The sequence below is a fragment of the Polypterus senegalus genome, chromosome 4, assembly GCF_016835505.1.
Source record: "Polypterus senegalus isolate Bchr_013 chromosome 4, ASM1683550v1, whole genome shotgun sequence".
In the NCBI taxonomy this organism is placed as follows: Eukaryota; Metazoa; Chordata; class Cladistia; order Polypteriformes; family Polypteridae; genus Polypterus; species Polypterus senegalus.
Window position 1 is genome coordinate 116,806,131 of NC_053157.1, and position 18,071 is coordinate 116,824,201.

At 33.9% G+C, this 18,071-nt stretch overlaps 1 protein-coding gene across 2 annotated transcripts in view; it reads right to left on the minus strand.

Annotated features, from left to right (window-relative positions):
- The window catches only part of intu (inturned planar cell polarity protein), a 94,986-nt gene that overhangs the window by 34,590 nt on the left and 42,325 nt on the right, over positions 1–18,071 (minus strand). For both annotated transcript variants that reach the window (XM_039751214.1, XM_039751213.1), the window contains exons 4-6: positions 6,435–6,641; positions 2,416–2,534; positions 1,231–1,320 (exon numbers count right to left, since the gene is read on the minus strand). In XM_039751214.1, coding sequence (XP_039607148.1) covers positions 1,231–1,320; positions 2,416–2,534; positions 6,435–6,641 — 416 coding nt within the window. The remainder of the gene's footprint in view (positions 1–1,230; positions 1,321–2,415; positions 2,535–6,434; positions 6,642–18,071) is intronic.

The following is an 18,071-nucleotide window of genomic DNA, read 5'->3' on the forward strand; positions in this document are numbered from 1 at the left end:
GATATTACTATGAAGAAAAAACACATTGGTGAGCTAAGTAATTGCGAAAGGGACTGGTAGGCCAAGGAAGACCTCCGCTGCTTATGAAAGAAGAATCCTCACTATGGTGAAGAAAAATCCCCAATTGTATGTGTGACAGATCAGAAACAGTCTTCATTAGGCAGATGTTTACCTGTCAGAGACTACTATCCGCTGATGACCTCATGAAGAGAAATTCAGAGGCCACATTGCAAGATGCAAACCACTAGTTAGCCACAGAAACAGATTACAGATTACAGAGAAAAAGTACTTAAAAGAGTCTGCAGAATTCTGGAAAAAGAACTTCTGCACAGATGACACAAAGATTAACCTGTATATGACTGATGAAAAGGGCAAAGTGCGAAGGCAAAAAGAGACTTCCTGAGATCTACAGCATACCACCTCAATTCTTAAACAAGGAGTTGTGGATGTATGGCTTCCACAGGTACTGGAACATTTATCTTCATTGATGATGTAACCGTTGATGGCAGCTGCACAAGGAATTTTGACATGTATAGAAACATTTTATCTGTTCAAGTTCCGGTAAATGCCTCCAAACTCATTGGACAGTGAATCATCCTACAGCAAGATAATGACCCAAAACATACTGCTAAGTCAAAAAATGGGAAAATTCTTGAATCGCCAACACAGGTACCTGCTTTTCATCCAATTCAGCATGCCTTCCAATATGCTGAAGAGAAACAACTTAAGGGAACAAGCTGCCAAACAAGCAGGAGCTGAAGATGGCTACATTACAGGCTTAGTAGAACATTATCGGAGGATATTCAGCACCTGGTGATGCATGAATCGCAGACTTCAAGAAGCCACTGCATGCAAGAGACATGCAAAAAAGTAATAAATATGACTGCTTTAATATATGCAGCATTGCTATGTCCCAAACATTATGATGGCCTGAAAAATGGGGGAGGGGGGATCATGTAGAAAAACTGTTATAGTTTATACACATTGTGACTGAAATGTATACAAATACCCTTAACTTGAAAGTCTGCAATATATACTTTAATTATATTTGAATTGTTTGAATTTTTAACTTAAAAAGTGTGGCGCAGAGGGCAAAATCAAGGAAAAAAAATACATATGAAAAATGTCATATATACAGTATATAAAAAAACTTCATATTCTGCAAATTGTTATAAATCAAAAGAGGAGCTGAATCTGACAGCAAACTTTATCCATGACAACTATTCTAACCTTTCTGCTGGCAGTCCAATTACAAGAAGATTTTCCCCTTCTTTCCAGTAACCAACATGGACCAGATGATCATCAAACAGCACTGTGGAACTATTAAAAAAAGAAATAACAGATTATGTAAAACTATCAAATATACTATCAAGTAGTTACATGGAAATCAAATAGATGTATTTTTCAATATGCAGAATATTTGAATATAATAAATCACATTATGTAGATGACTGCAGATAATTTTACTCATACCAGTTAGAAACTCTCCAATATATTGAAATACTTTTCCACACATCCTTCATCTGTAGTATCTTCCTACACATCAAGGGCCAGGGACTATCATGGAAGAACTGGGTCACCAATTTAGTTAATATGTAGGTGTTTGCAAAGTGGGAGGGCAACTGGAACACCTGGTAGTACAGTCTAGTAAACATTCTTGCAGATATGTGAAAAATGTGCAACCTCCGCACAGAAAATGACCGGGTCTGAGATTTGAACCCAGTATAGTGACTATACTGGCAGCACTGACTATTCAACTTACTGTTCCACTCATACATAATGATATACTGTATAGTTTCTGCAAGAAATATAAAAAATAAGAAAAATGTAAAAATCTTAACATAAGTATGCAACAGACTTCACAAAATAGGAAGGGTTATATTGTATAGGCACCAAGAAGCTTACATGAACCGAGTAAAATGAAGTGAAAAAGGCTATGATAAGAACTAAAAAAGCCATCCACTTAACAGAAACCAGGACACGGAAAACTGCATATCAGAGATAAATAATGCTTTGTTGTACTGTGGAGTCTGCTTATTGTACTAACTAGTGAACACATCGAACTAGTATCAGAAGCATACCATTGAAACAAAAAGCATCACTAAACTGCACTTACAGTTTTGAATTTAAGACCATACGTAGTATGAATAAAGAGATTTGGTCCATTAGACAAAATAAATGCAATATCATTCTGTAGTCAACATGAAACATTTGTCTCCGATTGCTTTGTTAAAAGTATCATGGCATTCATTTTAACCTACCTTTTCAAAAGTTATAAAAAATACAATCATTGACCGAATGTGTAGCTCATAAATGCAAGGACCATCTATTTTGCACAATATTAAAATTAAATCTAATCTCGGAAAAGAATGAACATAGCTGATATTGCCTACAAAGAATTTAACCTAAAGTTACCTGATTATTTGTCCTCCAGTCACATTACCCAGCATATCACTAAGAGTGATAAATATTCCTCTCAGCCCTCTCAGTTTTCGTGATGATTCAGCTACTGGATACTGGTATAGAATTTCCTGCTACAAATAGTAGAAGAATAAAAATACATTTGACCAAGATATCCACGGAATTAAGAATACAAAAAAATTAAGTATACATAATTTAAACAAAAATATGTAGTGAGCATACCATGGAATCAATGTTGATGTGATGGTTACACATTTATTACTTTACAAGAGTATAAAATTTAAAAAGGGGTTAATTAAAAATAAATACATTATGATCTGTCAAAAAACTTCAACCTTTGGTTATTATTAACAGCATTTTCAAATTATATATATATATATATATACACACACACACACACACATATATATATACAGTATATAAATAACACTGACCTCTAAAACAAGTTAAGAAATAAATCATTTTGCTATAAAGATATTAGGACTCATTATCTCAGATTTATTCTAAGGCAATGTAATTTTATAATGCTGTTTACAGTAACCCCTCTTTTTTTGTCCTCCTTTTTAAATAATATTACTATCAACCAGATTTGGTTTGTGCTTGTAAATTTGTTGCTGTAAACAAACTGATACATTTTAAACAAAAAATGTATGTATATACACACAGACACATACATATATACATACACATATATACATGCATACAGATATACAGTACATGACATGACATAGGTCATTTAGCCCCCATACCTAATCACATCCAAACAGCAATAATTAACTCCAACTATACTTGAACCTTTCATTTTGTTAATGGCATTTAGAAACTGACACTGATAAATCATTCTCAAGTGAGCTAAACATTTGCAGTTTCATCTAATGTCTCCACAGAGCAATGTTCCATTAGCTATATAGAAAGTGGTGGTTTCCTTCTTGGCATCCTGCCATGCACACCACACATCTTCATTGGTTTTCATATGGTGGACTCACAAACAATGACATTATCCAATGCAAAGGAAGCCTACTGGTCCCAAACCATTACCATGGGTGGTTTTGGAACCATTTCTAGCCTCACAACTACTGTTTTACTGATGTTGTCATAAATCTGTTCTGAATGGAGCATAACTCACTTCCACAGCCCTAATGTCAATAAGATCACATTCTCAGGCTGAAAAAAGTGCTGTATTCACTCATACACAAACCTCCATATAAATAATTTTGCCCATTGGGAGTTTTCCCATGTTATTATTATACAACATTGAATAATAGTGAGTTTAATTTGGCTTTTTTGACACTGATCAACAGAAAAAGGCCCTTTAATGCCAAAGTGAAAACAAATCTCTGCAAAGGTTCAAAGACTTCAAATTAATTACAAATAATAAAACACAAAATAATTGATCACGTAAGTGTTCAACCTCCTCAAGTCAAAATTTAATAGATGTACTCAGAGCAGCAATTTCGGCTTTGTCATGGTAGGCAAGTCTCTAACACTCTTGCAATGTTTGGATACCTCAATTTTTCCACATTCTTCTTTGCAGAATTTCTCAGTCTCTGTCAGGTTGTATGGGTATTCCAAATATGAACATAATTTTTCAAATCTGGCAATAAATTCAAAATTGTTTTGAGATTCGGACTCTAGCTCTACCACTCCAGCATACTGACATTGTTGTTTTTATGCCATTCCTGTGTAGCTTCTGCTTTTTGATTGTGGTAGTTGTCATGCCAGAAAACAAATCTTCTTCCAAGGTGCAGGTTTCTTACACACTCCATCAGAGTTTTCCCCAGGATTTCCCTGTATCCTGCTGCTTTCAAGTCTCACAAGCCTTCACAAACTCTAGTCTCAAAAGCTTTCCAGTATCTTCTTATTCCTACATCATAATGCTGCCAACACCATGCTTCAAGGTGGGGATGGCATGTTTTTGATAATGTGCATTGATTGGATTACTCCAAATGTGGCATCAGATCATATAACCTTCTTCCAGCTCACTTCAGAATAATTTTCTTTTTAACAAAGCCTTTTTCTTTACCATTTTCTCAAAAAGATGCAACTAGTGAAGCACTTGGGCAAAAAATTAAAAAAAAAAAAATTAAAGGAGGAGGGAAACTTACAATTGACCCCCTTAAATACTCTTTCTCATTATAGGATTCACCTGTGTATGTAGGTCAGGGGTCACTGAGCTTACCAAGCCAATTTGAGTTCCAATAATTAGTTCTAAAAGTTTTGGAATCAATAAAATGACAACAGTGCCCAAATTTATGCACCTGCCTGATTTTGTTTGAACAATTATTGCACACTTTCTGTAAATCCAATAAACTTCATTTCACTTCTCAAATATCACTGTGTGTGTCTCCTATATGATATATTTAACTGACATTTTTTATCATAACAACCAACGATTTATACAGGAAAATAATGACTATTAACAAGGTTGCCCAAACTTTTGCATCCCACTGTATCTTGATTGCATCCCTAACAAGTTGTCTTCTTTTCATGAAAAGGCTGCTTTAAGCAGAATTATGTTTATTTACTCTTTCTATTTCTTGACAACTGATTTAACTGGATTCCAAAGAATATTCAATATTTATCCCCTGACTTGGGCTTTTAATCACCTTTTCACAGACAGCTGATCATTTAACTGATTAAGTGAATTCTAAAAACAACTGACTGCATCAGCGAGGATTCAGGAGTGTCATTAAAAGGGGTGAAAAGTTATGTGATCAGTTATTGCGTGTTTATACTGGTAATTACTTTAGAGCATTTACAGAGATCTGTAGTCAATACTGTACAGTAATAAAATGTAAAACTTCCAAGTGGGTGATTACATTTTATAAGCACAGTATGTAAGTGTGCATATACACATATACGAGGGAAAATCAAAAATTAAAACACAACTTAAAAAATACATGGTAACTGTAATGGACAGAAGCTGGCACAATACACCACATATGTGATGGCTTATGGGAGTTGAAACACAAACAGCACAGTGCTCTACCATTAGTGTAGTTGAAGCCAAGGGTGAATGAATTTCAGCAGGTTTCATTCCCTCTGCACAAGGAAACCTCACTACAGTGCACTGTTCAACAATACTGCAATCCTGCAGGAAAGCATCCACATTCATTTGACCATGGCTTCAACTACACTAACGGCAGAGCACTGTGCTATGCATGTTCAAACTAAATATAAGCCATCACAAACATGTTGTGTAGTGTGGGCTTCTATCCATTAGGGTTAACCACGGAATTTTCCAATTGTCTTTACTTTTTGATTTATCCCCAAAATTCATACTGCAAGAGACTTTTAGTCTATTTTACAATTGTCCATTCTTTTACCCAAACAACCTCTCATTATAGATTACTTTAAAAGTTTGCATTCTTGTTCCAAAAAGGCAGTGGTATCAAAAAGCTGAAACAAGACAAGAAAATATATTTTTTCTTAATCAGATTCTTTTTGTCTATTAAAAAACAAATTGCATTTATGTCAAATAAATAAAGCAACAGAAATTTAGAAAATTTTAATAGTTCACAGACATTCTCTCATCATGTGTATTTTTCAAAGAATATCATTATAAAAAGACTTATTTTTAACAAACCACACCTAAAACATAATTGCTACCTGATCATTCACTGCAAGTTTCATTTTTTCAGTTTCTGAACTTGTTCATTTTAATTCTACATTAAATTTTAAAAATAAACATTTAAAGAGATACAATAAAATAAATATAATAATAATAGTAAAAACTAAGAAACATGTACAGTATTTATTTCCAAGCACATGTTCCTCCTCTTACCTCCAAATTCAAAATGAGAATTTTACAAAAACAAAATGGACTAATTAAAAGTATGTAAGATTCCTAAGATTACTTCTTTTTTTGAATTAAAGAAAACAACACTGATCTAAACAATATACATTATTTTTTTCTGATGTGAATAGTTTATAAGAACAACTCACAATTAAATAAACACCTGTATAATCTACTTCATTTCTGCACAGATTAAACAATCATATTCAGCATGTACCTCTTCCTTTGAGGACTCCGAATCTAGCTTTAGAGACAAGTACATCACAATGTGAGGAATATTTCCAATTGCCATCTGAAGTTCTACAGTATCCTCTCCCCACAGGAGTTTCACGAGATTGCTAACATTTTCTGATTGTTTATCATTAGATGCGGTGTATGTTTTTTCTTCATCAGCAAAGGAGGTTGTTTCTAAAGTAAGCTTCACCTAGGTGACATAAGAAGGTCAGTTATTATGAGTTATAAACACGTTCTCTCACTCTTTTTCAGTTTTTAAACTAATAATTTGTCTTATGCTTATTATAAATATACCTCCAAACCTCTGTTGTTCTGGTTGATTAAATTCCATGCACATAAGGTATAAGATACAACTCACATTCTTGGCAACAGCAAATTAACATAATGTATATGTGGTTAAAGAGCTGGTTACGGTACATTTGATATTGCAGAACTATGCTAGTATTCTTCCAATTCATGTTCCTGTATTCTGTCCCCTATGTTAAAAATGATACTGACAATATCTAGTTCATTGTAACCAAACGCAATTTATTGAACGTAGCTAGCAAATAGGCTGTTTAAATATCCTGTTTGGAAGATCTGCATAGCCCAATTAGCAAGACAACGGGGTTTTTTTTTTTATTTCAGTTATTTTACAAATGTAACTTTATTAATTTCTAGTGCACTATAATTAGTTAAAATGTATATAAATATATTCGGTGACAAAGGTAAAATTAAAATATACTGTAAATTGCTATAACCTGATTCACTGAGTAGGGAACAGGGATAACAGAATATTACATCACAAACTGTATACTGAAAAATATAATTAACACTTTTAAAGATAATTTATCATATCAGTGCAACATCAAAATACTTCTCAAATTATTACAGTTCATTCATATTTAGCGGAACTCACAAATCCTTTAAATATAATATGATTCATTATATTAATAAAAAAAAAAATCAGCGATTGCCATTTACACCTGCTCACTGCTCCCTATTAGGCTTCACAGAGTACCTACAGTATCACACACCATTAATGAATATCCACCGTTTCTGGAAGCTTGGGAAAAAAAAAAAAAAAATCACATATTCTCTTCTTATGTTTCCTAACAAATGCTACTTACTCTTCAGTTCAAACTAGTAAGTCAAACTCTCAACTCTGACAATCCCACTTCATAATTTCTATTTATACCCATAAAATGATTCTACACACCATTATCATTAGTTAATGCTATTATCTCCTCTGTGTACACTAAGAGCTTAACAGCCAGTGAATTTCCTAACTCCACACAAATCCAAAATGTAAAGCAATAATCAGCTCCATGCCAAACTGTGCATGCATAGCATTAAATCACCAGATTAAATAAGATGAGAGAAATACTTGTAGTACTCTCCATAGTCTTTACCAAAAACAGACTCCAATTATAATTTTCCTTTTACTCTTGCTGTAAATGAATATCCTAACAGACATTGGGATATGCACTGCTTACCTTCAAAATCCAGACAATTCGGCTTAATCAGAAGTCTCTCCAATATAATTTGGTATAAAATGTTACTATGAATTAACAAAGTGCAATAAAAAAGTGTTACTAAGTCTTATTGATAAATACAGCTTACCATCACCTGTATTTGAATAAATTTAATATGTCTCCTAATGGTGGCAGTGTTGTAAACTGTGTTCAGACATTTTTCATGTTAGGATGACAGAAGCTCTGAGGTAAGGTTGTTATAGTCTCTAGTCATGGTGCCAGAGAATGGCAATGTGTTGCATGTTGATTAGCACATGTAACTATTAATTTCATTGTACTTGGTACATGTGACAATACCATCACTAATAAAACCTATTTTTTATCCAATGCTTATTCTGTATGAAGGGAACATTTCATAAGAGCCAACAGAGACTCTTTTACCAATAAAGTTATTGAAACAAAAAATTCTTCATTACACTAACCCATCATACATGGACCTCCCATTCAAAAAACTTTACTGAAAACAATATACTGAACTCTTTCCCAAAAATGTACAAGAAAAATATGTCTGTAACTAGCTAAATAAGATGGATCTTTAAACAGGCTTCATTATTGCCTCCAAATGTTATTAGATAATTCAAGCAATACTTCCAATACTTTAAAAGAGCCTTAAAATTGAAAGCCAAAACCTTATCGGACTACTTATTGCCAATTCAAATTAAGGTACACAAAAACATCATTTAACATGTTGTTACGAGTACTGCATTTCTCACAATCTTTATCACATTCCCAGCTCCTAAAATATTCCCATTTTAAATCGTCCAGATTCACAAATGAGACAAAAATATTATACTTGGTCATTTATTTATTGAGGAAAATGATCGAATAATACATATTTGTGAGTGACAAAAGTATGTGAACCTCTAGGATTAGCAGTTAGTGTGAAGGTGAAATTAGAGTCAGGTGTTTTCAATCAATGGGATGACAATCAGGTGTGAGTGGGCACCCTGTGTTATTTAAAGAACAGGGATCTATCAAAGTCTGCTCTTGACAACACATGTTTGTGGAAGTGTATCATGGCATGAACAAAGGAGATTTCTGAGGACCTCAGAAAAAGAGTTGTTGATGCTCATCAGGCTGGTTTTGGACTTCACCAATCCACAGTCTGCCAGACTGTGTACAAATGGAGGGAATTCAAGACTATTGTTACCTTCCCCAGGAGTGGTTGACCAACAAAGATCACTCCAAGAGCAAGGCGTGTAATAGTCGACGAGGTCACAAAGGACCCCAGGGTAACTTCTAAGCAACTGAAGGCTACTCTCACATTGGCTCATTTTCATGTTCATGAGTCCACCATCAGGAGAACACTGAACAACAATGGTGTGCATGGCAGGGTTGCAAGGAGAAAGCAACTGCTCTCCAAAAAAAACATTGTTGCTCGTCTGCAGTTTGCTAAAGATCACGTGGACAAACCAGAAGGCTAATGGAAGAATGTTTTGTGGACGGATGAGACCAAAATAGAACTTTTTGGTTTAAATAAAAAGCATTATGTTTGGAGAAAGGAAAACACTGCATTCCAGCATAAGAACCTTATCCCATCTGTGAAACATGGCAGTGGTAGTATCATGGTTTGGGCCTGTTTTGCTATATCTGGGCTTAAAATGCAGCATTTGCCATTATCTAATCGCACAGGGCTTTCATTGTTCTGTTTACAAACGTATTTACTTCTAACTCCCCTGGATCTCAAAAGAGTATTTTGAAACAATTAACTTCTGCTATAGAACCTTCCAGACATAAAATTATTAAATTATAAATTAAATAAATTTTTAAATAAAGTTAAATTATTAATAAAGTTAATTTTTTTTTTACAGATATCACAAACCTTTTTCTGAATGCAACCTCTTAAATAAAACATGCAGTAAGTTTAACAGCACAGAAATGACCGCTTCCAATACTATACAGTAAAACCTAAGTTAACAAAGCATTCCAAACTATTTTTAGTTCATTATCAGAGGTAGATTTAACATAGGAGGAATATGGCTCCATATTTTAATACCACAAAGGTGATGGGAATGTTTCACAAGACTCATGTTACTTCTCTCCTTGGCCACACTACAATGCTGCAGCCAGCTCCCAGATTTTGCTCTGTCTTTCCCATCTAGCTCTCTCCCTCTAGGGGTCACTTGGGGTCTAAAGAAAACATCACCTACATCATTTTCCCCACTTCAGTGAGATGATGCAACCCAAAATCCTTCATAAATCTCACCAGTGGCCACACACCCAGACTAATAAAATTTGGCAACAGAGAAGCATCTCTGAAGTGTTTCTAGGTAAGCAATCTCTATCGGCATCCCCTCTTCCACACACTGCACTGGCTCTTTTTATGGCTGGGGGCTAATCCCAATGATTTTGCTATGTGCCATTTCTTTTCTCCATCTTCTTCCCTCTTTATAATCTGCATTTTAGTTTGTATAGATGTTACTTTACATTTCTGTGACATACTGGGTAAATTACATGTATTAGTTTTTAAAAGTATTAATGTATCTAAAGTATGTGTAAAAATAGCTAAGCACTCACTTATAACAAATTAATGATGGACAACAACTATACCCAAATTTGCTCATGTGCCCCAACACATTTTTTGTCAACTATGTTATAAAAGAGCTTCATTCTCATATGATTCATTAAATGAGTACAAAATAGATGCAATCATGGTTCTTGTAGACAAATAACTAATTATTATTCAGTACAAAAACAATAACACAATCTCATACCCTCAAATACTTCCCCCTCTCCGTCAGTAACATAGTGTTCATTCTTAAAGCTGCATCAGCCTTGGAAATATTAAGTCATTTATAATAACTGAACCTTTCAACACAGGCAACTTATATTTGTGAGAAAACATTACAACTATAGGAGGTGTTTGGCCAAGGCTGTTTCTGTAGAAGGAGATTCCACCACTTACAAAACCTGTGAATTGATATCCTTTTTCCCTCCTTGGGCCTGAACAATTAAAGAATGTGGACAAGTTACAGCTGTACATTTGGCATTTTCAGTGTTCTTAAGAATGTTTACCTTTTTGTGGTTATTTGGTCTAATTTTTTTAGGTTACAGTTCAAAAGCTCTACTTAAGTTTTATCTGGGCTTAAAGATAATATTACCACATTAAAGCCTAGGTAATGTCATTACAAATTGTTAAATTTATGTGACTTAATACTAGTTAGTATTTTATGTAGTTTTGATGAAAGGTTAAAAAAGCTACTAGAAGGAAGTGGCAGAACATGATATTAAAGAGCAGTAGAGAAGGCTATTAAGTTATAGAGGCTGCAATCTACATTATGTACAATAAGGCAAGTGGTTGTTTGTGCCATTAAGAAAACACTTTCTGGTACCTACTTCTTCAACTGCACTGTTGACAACTCTCCTATTTTTAAAATGGCCTAAACAGGAAAGTAAACTAAGTTAGTGAAAAATGAATGCATTCTTTCATACAATCCAAAAATAACTAGAAAAATTTTCTTGTCTAGGCTGTTTATGTTCTAAATGTAGTGAGTGTTAAATTGGCTGTAACATGCTGTGATCAGAAACTGGATAAAGAGAGTAAGAAATATTCAAGTATTCTCGTTATAGCTGTACACTATCAAAACATTTGCAATGATGATATACTAGCTTTAATACGTTAAATACAATATTATTGTGCCAGCATATCACACATGTACAATTTTACAGTGGAAATACAATGATAATTAAGGTTGATAACAAAGAAGACATGAGCCATGGCCGAACAATTAACTAAATTAAATAATCCTCTTACCTATGATAGGCTGTACTTCAAGAGTGTATATGGAGCATTGCCACTCTAACTTTAAATATCAATCAAACACTTTAAGTACTTTAATTTTTTAAAATGTAATTTATTGCGATTTGTTGAGTTTAGGTATGAACGTCTGAATATACTTGGGACTACAGATACTACAAAGACAAGAAATGGAGACAATGAACCACTTCCTCCTTGTGTTCGAAACTGGAGTTTTTTCATATGTTAAAAATATCAGCATTCAGTGTAAATGTCTCACTGATTCTTTAGAAAATACAAAATATGCATGCATTATGCCATAGTAACTTTAAAAGTGGATACAGTATACAGTTGCTGGAATAAGTGGAAAGTCATTGACTTTCAAAAATAAACCTTATTGATTCTTTAGATAGTAAAACCTCTGCGAGTGTTGTGTCATGCTGACTGAATAGGTGGGTCTAGTTCACAGGTGAAGTAAGAGGAATCTATAAAACCTCATTCTGTGTCTTCTTGAAGAGTTACTATTCTAGTTCATAGTGCTAGAATGGTTGATTGAATAATGATAAACAGATACATTCATTTTCTCCACCGAGGCTAAAATCATTAATTTTACTGTAGTATAACAAGCAAGTTTGCTAGCTGAATTACAGATGAAGACGTCTTGGGTTTCAACAAGAAAGATACAGAAGTACTGTACTCATAAGTGCATGGGGGTTCAGGGTGTGTGACTGATGAGGATTTTTATAAGGAGCTACAGTATGCTTTGTGCCAGATGCTATTTATTTTTGAATGTGCATCCTAATTTCATAACCAATGACATAAATGGCAAAAATTATTTTCTGATACATGCTCATTTCAACTCTATGTATACATATTATTCAATATGATTTTTCACTTTGTGACATACTATACAAAAAAACATAAATAACATAAATTTAAAAAAGTCAATGGATAGTGTATGTTAATGTTTTTTTGTTGCATATTACAAGTATTTTTAACTTGTAAATTGCCAAACAATGGACTGATAATCAAACTGGGGTTGACTCCCACAATCCTGAATTAGATTAAGTGGGTTTGAAAATGTTATATTTTATGTACAATGTATGATGCTTTATACTTGTAAACATACTTGGCAGAATTGTTTTATATAGAAATTGTGTTATACAGAAACGGAAGTGAACATCTGCCCTACTGTGCATCTCCAGCTATTCCTGGGAATTGTCTGACACAACTAAGGAGTTTCCAAACACAATATACAAAAAAAAGGAAGTTTAGTTTTACTTCTAAATCACTTGCAATCTCTGTAATCACTTGAAAATATGTATCACCAATAATATATACAGTATTCAGTTCTAATTTTTGCAATGGGCTAGGAAAATTAATGGCTCAGTAAAGTTAATTAAATTTCAATACAGCTCTTCAGTGAAGACTGGCTTCACATAAACAGAGAAATAAAACAGTACGCTGTGTACACCAGGATTGCAGTAATATACTCTTTAGATTACTTGCATGGATTTGAAAATGTTCAGGATGATACACTGTACTCGGAATGGCCAGTTTTCCAATAAGAAGAAAATGTTGTAGGGTAGCCAGCAAAAAAAAAATAAAAATAAATAAACCCACAGTAGCAATACTGTATATTTATGCCGATGGTAAAACTCAGTTACCAATCAGGTGACAGAAACAAAGCAAAATTCTCTTTCTGTTGAGGGAAAAAATTGCATAGGCATGTTAAAATTAATTTTAAACAGTCTATGCTTACTTTTATGATAATGGTATTTTACTACATACACCTGTTTAATTCACAAGCCCTTCATCTTCGAGTTGTATGGTCATATCCTGATCATAAAGACATAACATGATTTTACCATGTTGTCTCTCACTGTTTATGTGCTTTTGTGTGTAATACATTACTTTACAACTACTTTTTTGGCATTTTAAACACAGAAGTACATATCCTGCCCAGGATTACTAAAAGATGTCAAGAATGTCATCCTCCATTTAGAGAAAATAGCTTATCATCTGCTGTTCAATGAAATGTCTCATTTTCCTATGGATTCATATGAGCAAATGTCTGTTTTCAAACAGATTAATTTGAACATTTTGGTTTCCACTCCTTATTTAATGTACATAAAAGTTTTCTCCTGTTTTGTGTAAAGAAGAAAAGAGAGTAATGGGCAACACAGGAGGCTGAAGTGGAGTGGTGAAGCATACAGCAACCATTGTATCTTGTGCAGGCAAATCTAATTCAGCTTTGAGCTTTTCTTCAATAGAGCCAAGAAGTTTTGAAAGCAGTAGTTTCTTGTTTATGGGAGAAGAATGATAGTAAGTAACCCTCTTTTATTTCTTTATTTTTTGGGTGAGTGACTGTATTAATCACAGCTCAGATTTTTCTTAATTGGCAAAAAAAGCTGGTATGTGAATATACATTTTTTGAATGAAAAAAGGTTATTTGCATTAGAAATAAGCTGAAAGCAGTATAGGCCCCTTTGGTACATAACTACATTATGATAATTTCTGACTATTAATATATTGACATGAATAATATACTTTACATGTGTACCTACACATGTATAAATGAATATATTCACATATAAGAGAGAACATAGCCCATTTTAAAAATAAGCAAAGTAGTATAAGAAAAATAAACATGACAAAGGTTTACCATTGCATATTTTGAATGCAAATAATGTAGTAAAGCATACATACTAACATTACAAAACAGTTAAAATAATTCTCTAGGCAATATTAACCTATTTAAGATAATATGAAATGTACAAAGTGTATACATAAATTGTATATTTTCAATAAAGCACAATTGCTTTGATAAACTGAAAAAAATTCAAAAGAAAATATGCTTTCAAACTACAGTCAAAGACAAAACAAATGTTTAGCCTGGCTGTAGAAGTTAGTGGAGATACTACAGTAGGTCACTTAACCCATCTGTACTTCAAAAATAAAAGATATTTGAAAATCCTGTAACAGAATTCTGTTCTTTTAATTCATCTTGGGATGGCTAAAGCAGCAATATAAAATAAAACTTTGTTTCTGATTTTTTGTTTCTTTCAAAATGTCAGTTTAGTTCAAAATTAGTGAGGAGGAAAACCCTCTGCATTCACTTTGCCTCGAGTTGTGAGAAATCATGGAAATATTTGTGAACTTCGGCAAAATCCTGGAAATGCACTGAAGTCAGTGGGAAAGAAGGGACTGAACTAGTTTTGAGTGGATTATAATAAAGTAATGGTCATTTAAGCATCACTGAGGGATAGGGAAAAGTCTGACAAGTATGTAGGACCAATTATTGTGAAGAGAAAAGTGATATGAACTTTGAGGCAGCAGTGTTAACCACAACAACACCATGCCTCAAACAACAAAAGACACAGATGGAACAAAAACCATGAACAAAATACAACAAATGGTCATAAACTAGCAATAAATAAATAAAATTTAAATCATTGTGTTCACAGAGTTCCAGTCTCACGGCGCACGTTGGCCATGTCATAAACTGGCGCGTTTCATTGTTTGAAGTTATGGCTTTGGGCATAGCATGAACATCTTTTGTGTTTCTCATGTATATGTACAGATGCTTTGTACTGTTTTTTTCCATTATGAAGAAACAACATGTAAATAATAATACATTTTTGTTTTTATTATTTCATAGAGTGTCCTGTGTTTTTGGATGAGGGGCAGGAGAGGGCTCCATTAAGGACTGTTTTGAGATCGCTGGGTTCATGGGTAATTTGCATGCATTATTAGCCATGTAGTGCTACTTCACCAGTCACAGGGATCAGTGTTATATTTCCTATGTCAGCAGTCATAATACTGCAAGCTTTTTGTTTATCATTTCTTAATGTCTGCAGGATGGAATTCTGGCTGTGTTCCTCAAACGTTGTGGCTTCAAGACCCTTATTACCTTTCAAAGTTCACCGATACCTCAAATACCCTGGGGGTTGAAGGACCACAAGTGAAAGAAATGACAATTTCACTGATCAACATTATTCAAGATTAAAGAATGCAACAAAGCACAAAAAAATGAATTATTTTGGTTTTTTTTCCCATTGTCTTCATGATTATAGATGATTTAGGATACTTGTAGTTCTCTCAGAGGATGCAGTAAACAGATTAACTATCCACATAAGGGAATCATGTGATGCTCTGTGGAGTATGGCTGTGTTGTAGATGAGTGTGATGCAAGTACAAAATAAGTTATGCTCTAAAAGGCCTGACACACAACACCAACAAAAAAAAAAAAAAAAAAAAGCAAGGGGAAGAGTCCATGTGGAGTTAGTGGCAGACATGTACGTTAAGTTCTGATTTTGATAAAACATTCAGAGAAGTGAAATCAGAGGCAGAAAGTGAAGACGCAGCACAGTCCCAGTGAATCACTCCAATAAAAAGCAAGTGGCAGTCTGGAGCTGGATGAGAAAAGGGTTGTAAAAAGAAAGGAGTGCTGAAGATTTGTTAATATAAGCCAAAGACAAGACAGATGCTAGTAGTCTCAGTCAATCGCTTCCATATTAGGCACTTTGTGGTATGCAGCAGGCTGAGATGGAATAAGGACAATATTGAAGAAAAAAAAAATTTTCCAGAAAGCTTCATTGAGTGATTACTACAGATTTAAGTTATCCCTGTATGTGGGTGCCCTGGAAAATCCTGACTTTGAAATTGTGAGAAGTGATGGTGAGATCAGAGCAGACACAGCATAGTGGGGACTTTAGACTAACAGGAGGACCTGTGCGTAGGATAACTGGAAAGAAAGAGAGATCCTGCCATGATGATGACAGCCAATGACTGAAAAAGTAACTGTGGCATCAAAGTTTTATTTATTATGCATTTTGTAATATATATTTGGCCATATTACATGATATGCTGGTTTACTGAGTTAAGACAGATGGTAAATACAATTTCTAAGAAATTGTTTGGAAGTAATAAGATATTATTATTAGGTTTCTAACAAAAGGTGGGAAACAGTAAATTTAAGAAAAAAGGAAATTAATTTCATGTTTATGGTCTTAGTTATCAAAGTAAAAACAGATCTGCAGCGCAAGTTAGAGGAGCAGGCAGGAATACTGCAGCAAACAAGTATAGAACAAGATGAAGCTAACATTGGCAAATAATAGTTATTCAGCAACAGGCTTTAAGTCAAAGAACCCCATGATCAGTCTATATTCCCAGGGGCAGCCGTCTTCCAGAATTCAATGAAGGCTTAATTAAACCAGGTGAGCAGAATATAGAGGAGGTTACTACTAAGAAATCAGCATTTAAGGTTTCAAAAGTACAAGAAAAAGACTGTGTTGAATTCTTAAAACAGCTCTTGAAGGATGAGGCTTGACTGACAGTGAAATTAATGCTGAAGGAGCAAGAAACATATGCTAAACAACTTTTTCAAATATTATTAGAGAGCTTTGGAGATAAAGTGCCAACTGGAACAAGACTGCTTTATTAGAATTGTCAGCTGCATGGATTAATGGGTTACCTGCACATTCTATTGGTAAATGGAGAAAAAAACTCTGCCTGATTAAGCCATGGCTGACAGCGTACCCCTGATTTCAATTTGACACCATTCTCTTTCTTTGTTAAGGGCCTTTGGGACTTGTTATCGATATGCTTGTTTTATCAATAATTTAATGCTCTTTCTTAAATAGCTCTGGGATTGGGTTGGTTTTGGATTGGGCACCAGGGGAGTGAGGGTTTGGGAATGAAAATGTCTTTTTTTTTTTTGGTTTTTTTTTTTTTACAATTTCTTGTTGTCTTACTATTTGTTTTTGACATCAATAAAAATTGACTACAATAAAAAGTTTACCAAACATTCATTAACCTCATGATCCTAATTTTTCCATTTTGGTCACGAGTACCATGCTGGAAAAACAGGTTGATTTGCATATTTTAAATACAAGCTTTACACACTTGCATATCAGTGAAAACAGATGTTTATAAACTCTGTTCTCTTTTTGGGAAACTACATTTCCTAGCATATTTCATATCCATATTAATGCAATGTAACCTGCATGCTCGTTTTTACTTAATCAACTCTGTGATCTTTATATATCTTTGGCAGCTAAAATGTTCTAAGGTCTAAGGGAAAACCAAAATACAAAAAAAATGGATTTCAACACCTTGCTGTATATTGAGTTGTTTTGTGTAGCATCATACAGTATACAGTAATGCTCAGGTCACAATTTACCCTTTCGCATGGATTTCAAGTTAAACTGAAATATCTTATTTCTAAAAAGTGATGTGGTATAATCTACAATTACATTTTGCTGACATTGTTTATATATAATGTAGGATAAAGGATGGCCATTGCCATTACATCATTAATGGAAATCTTTGAACACTTAAAAAGATTGCAAGCAGCAAAGCAAAAAAA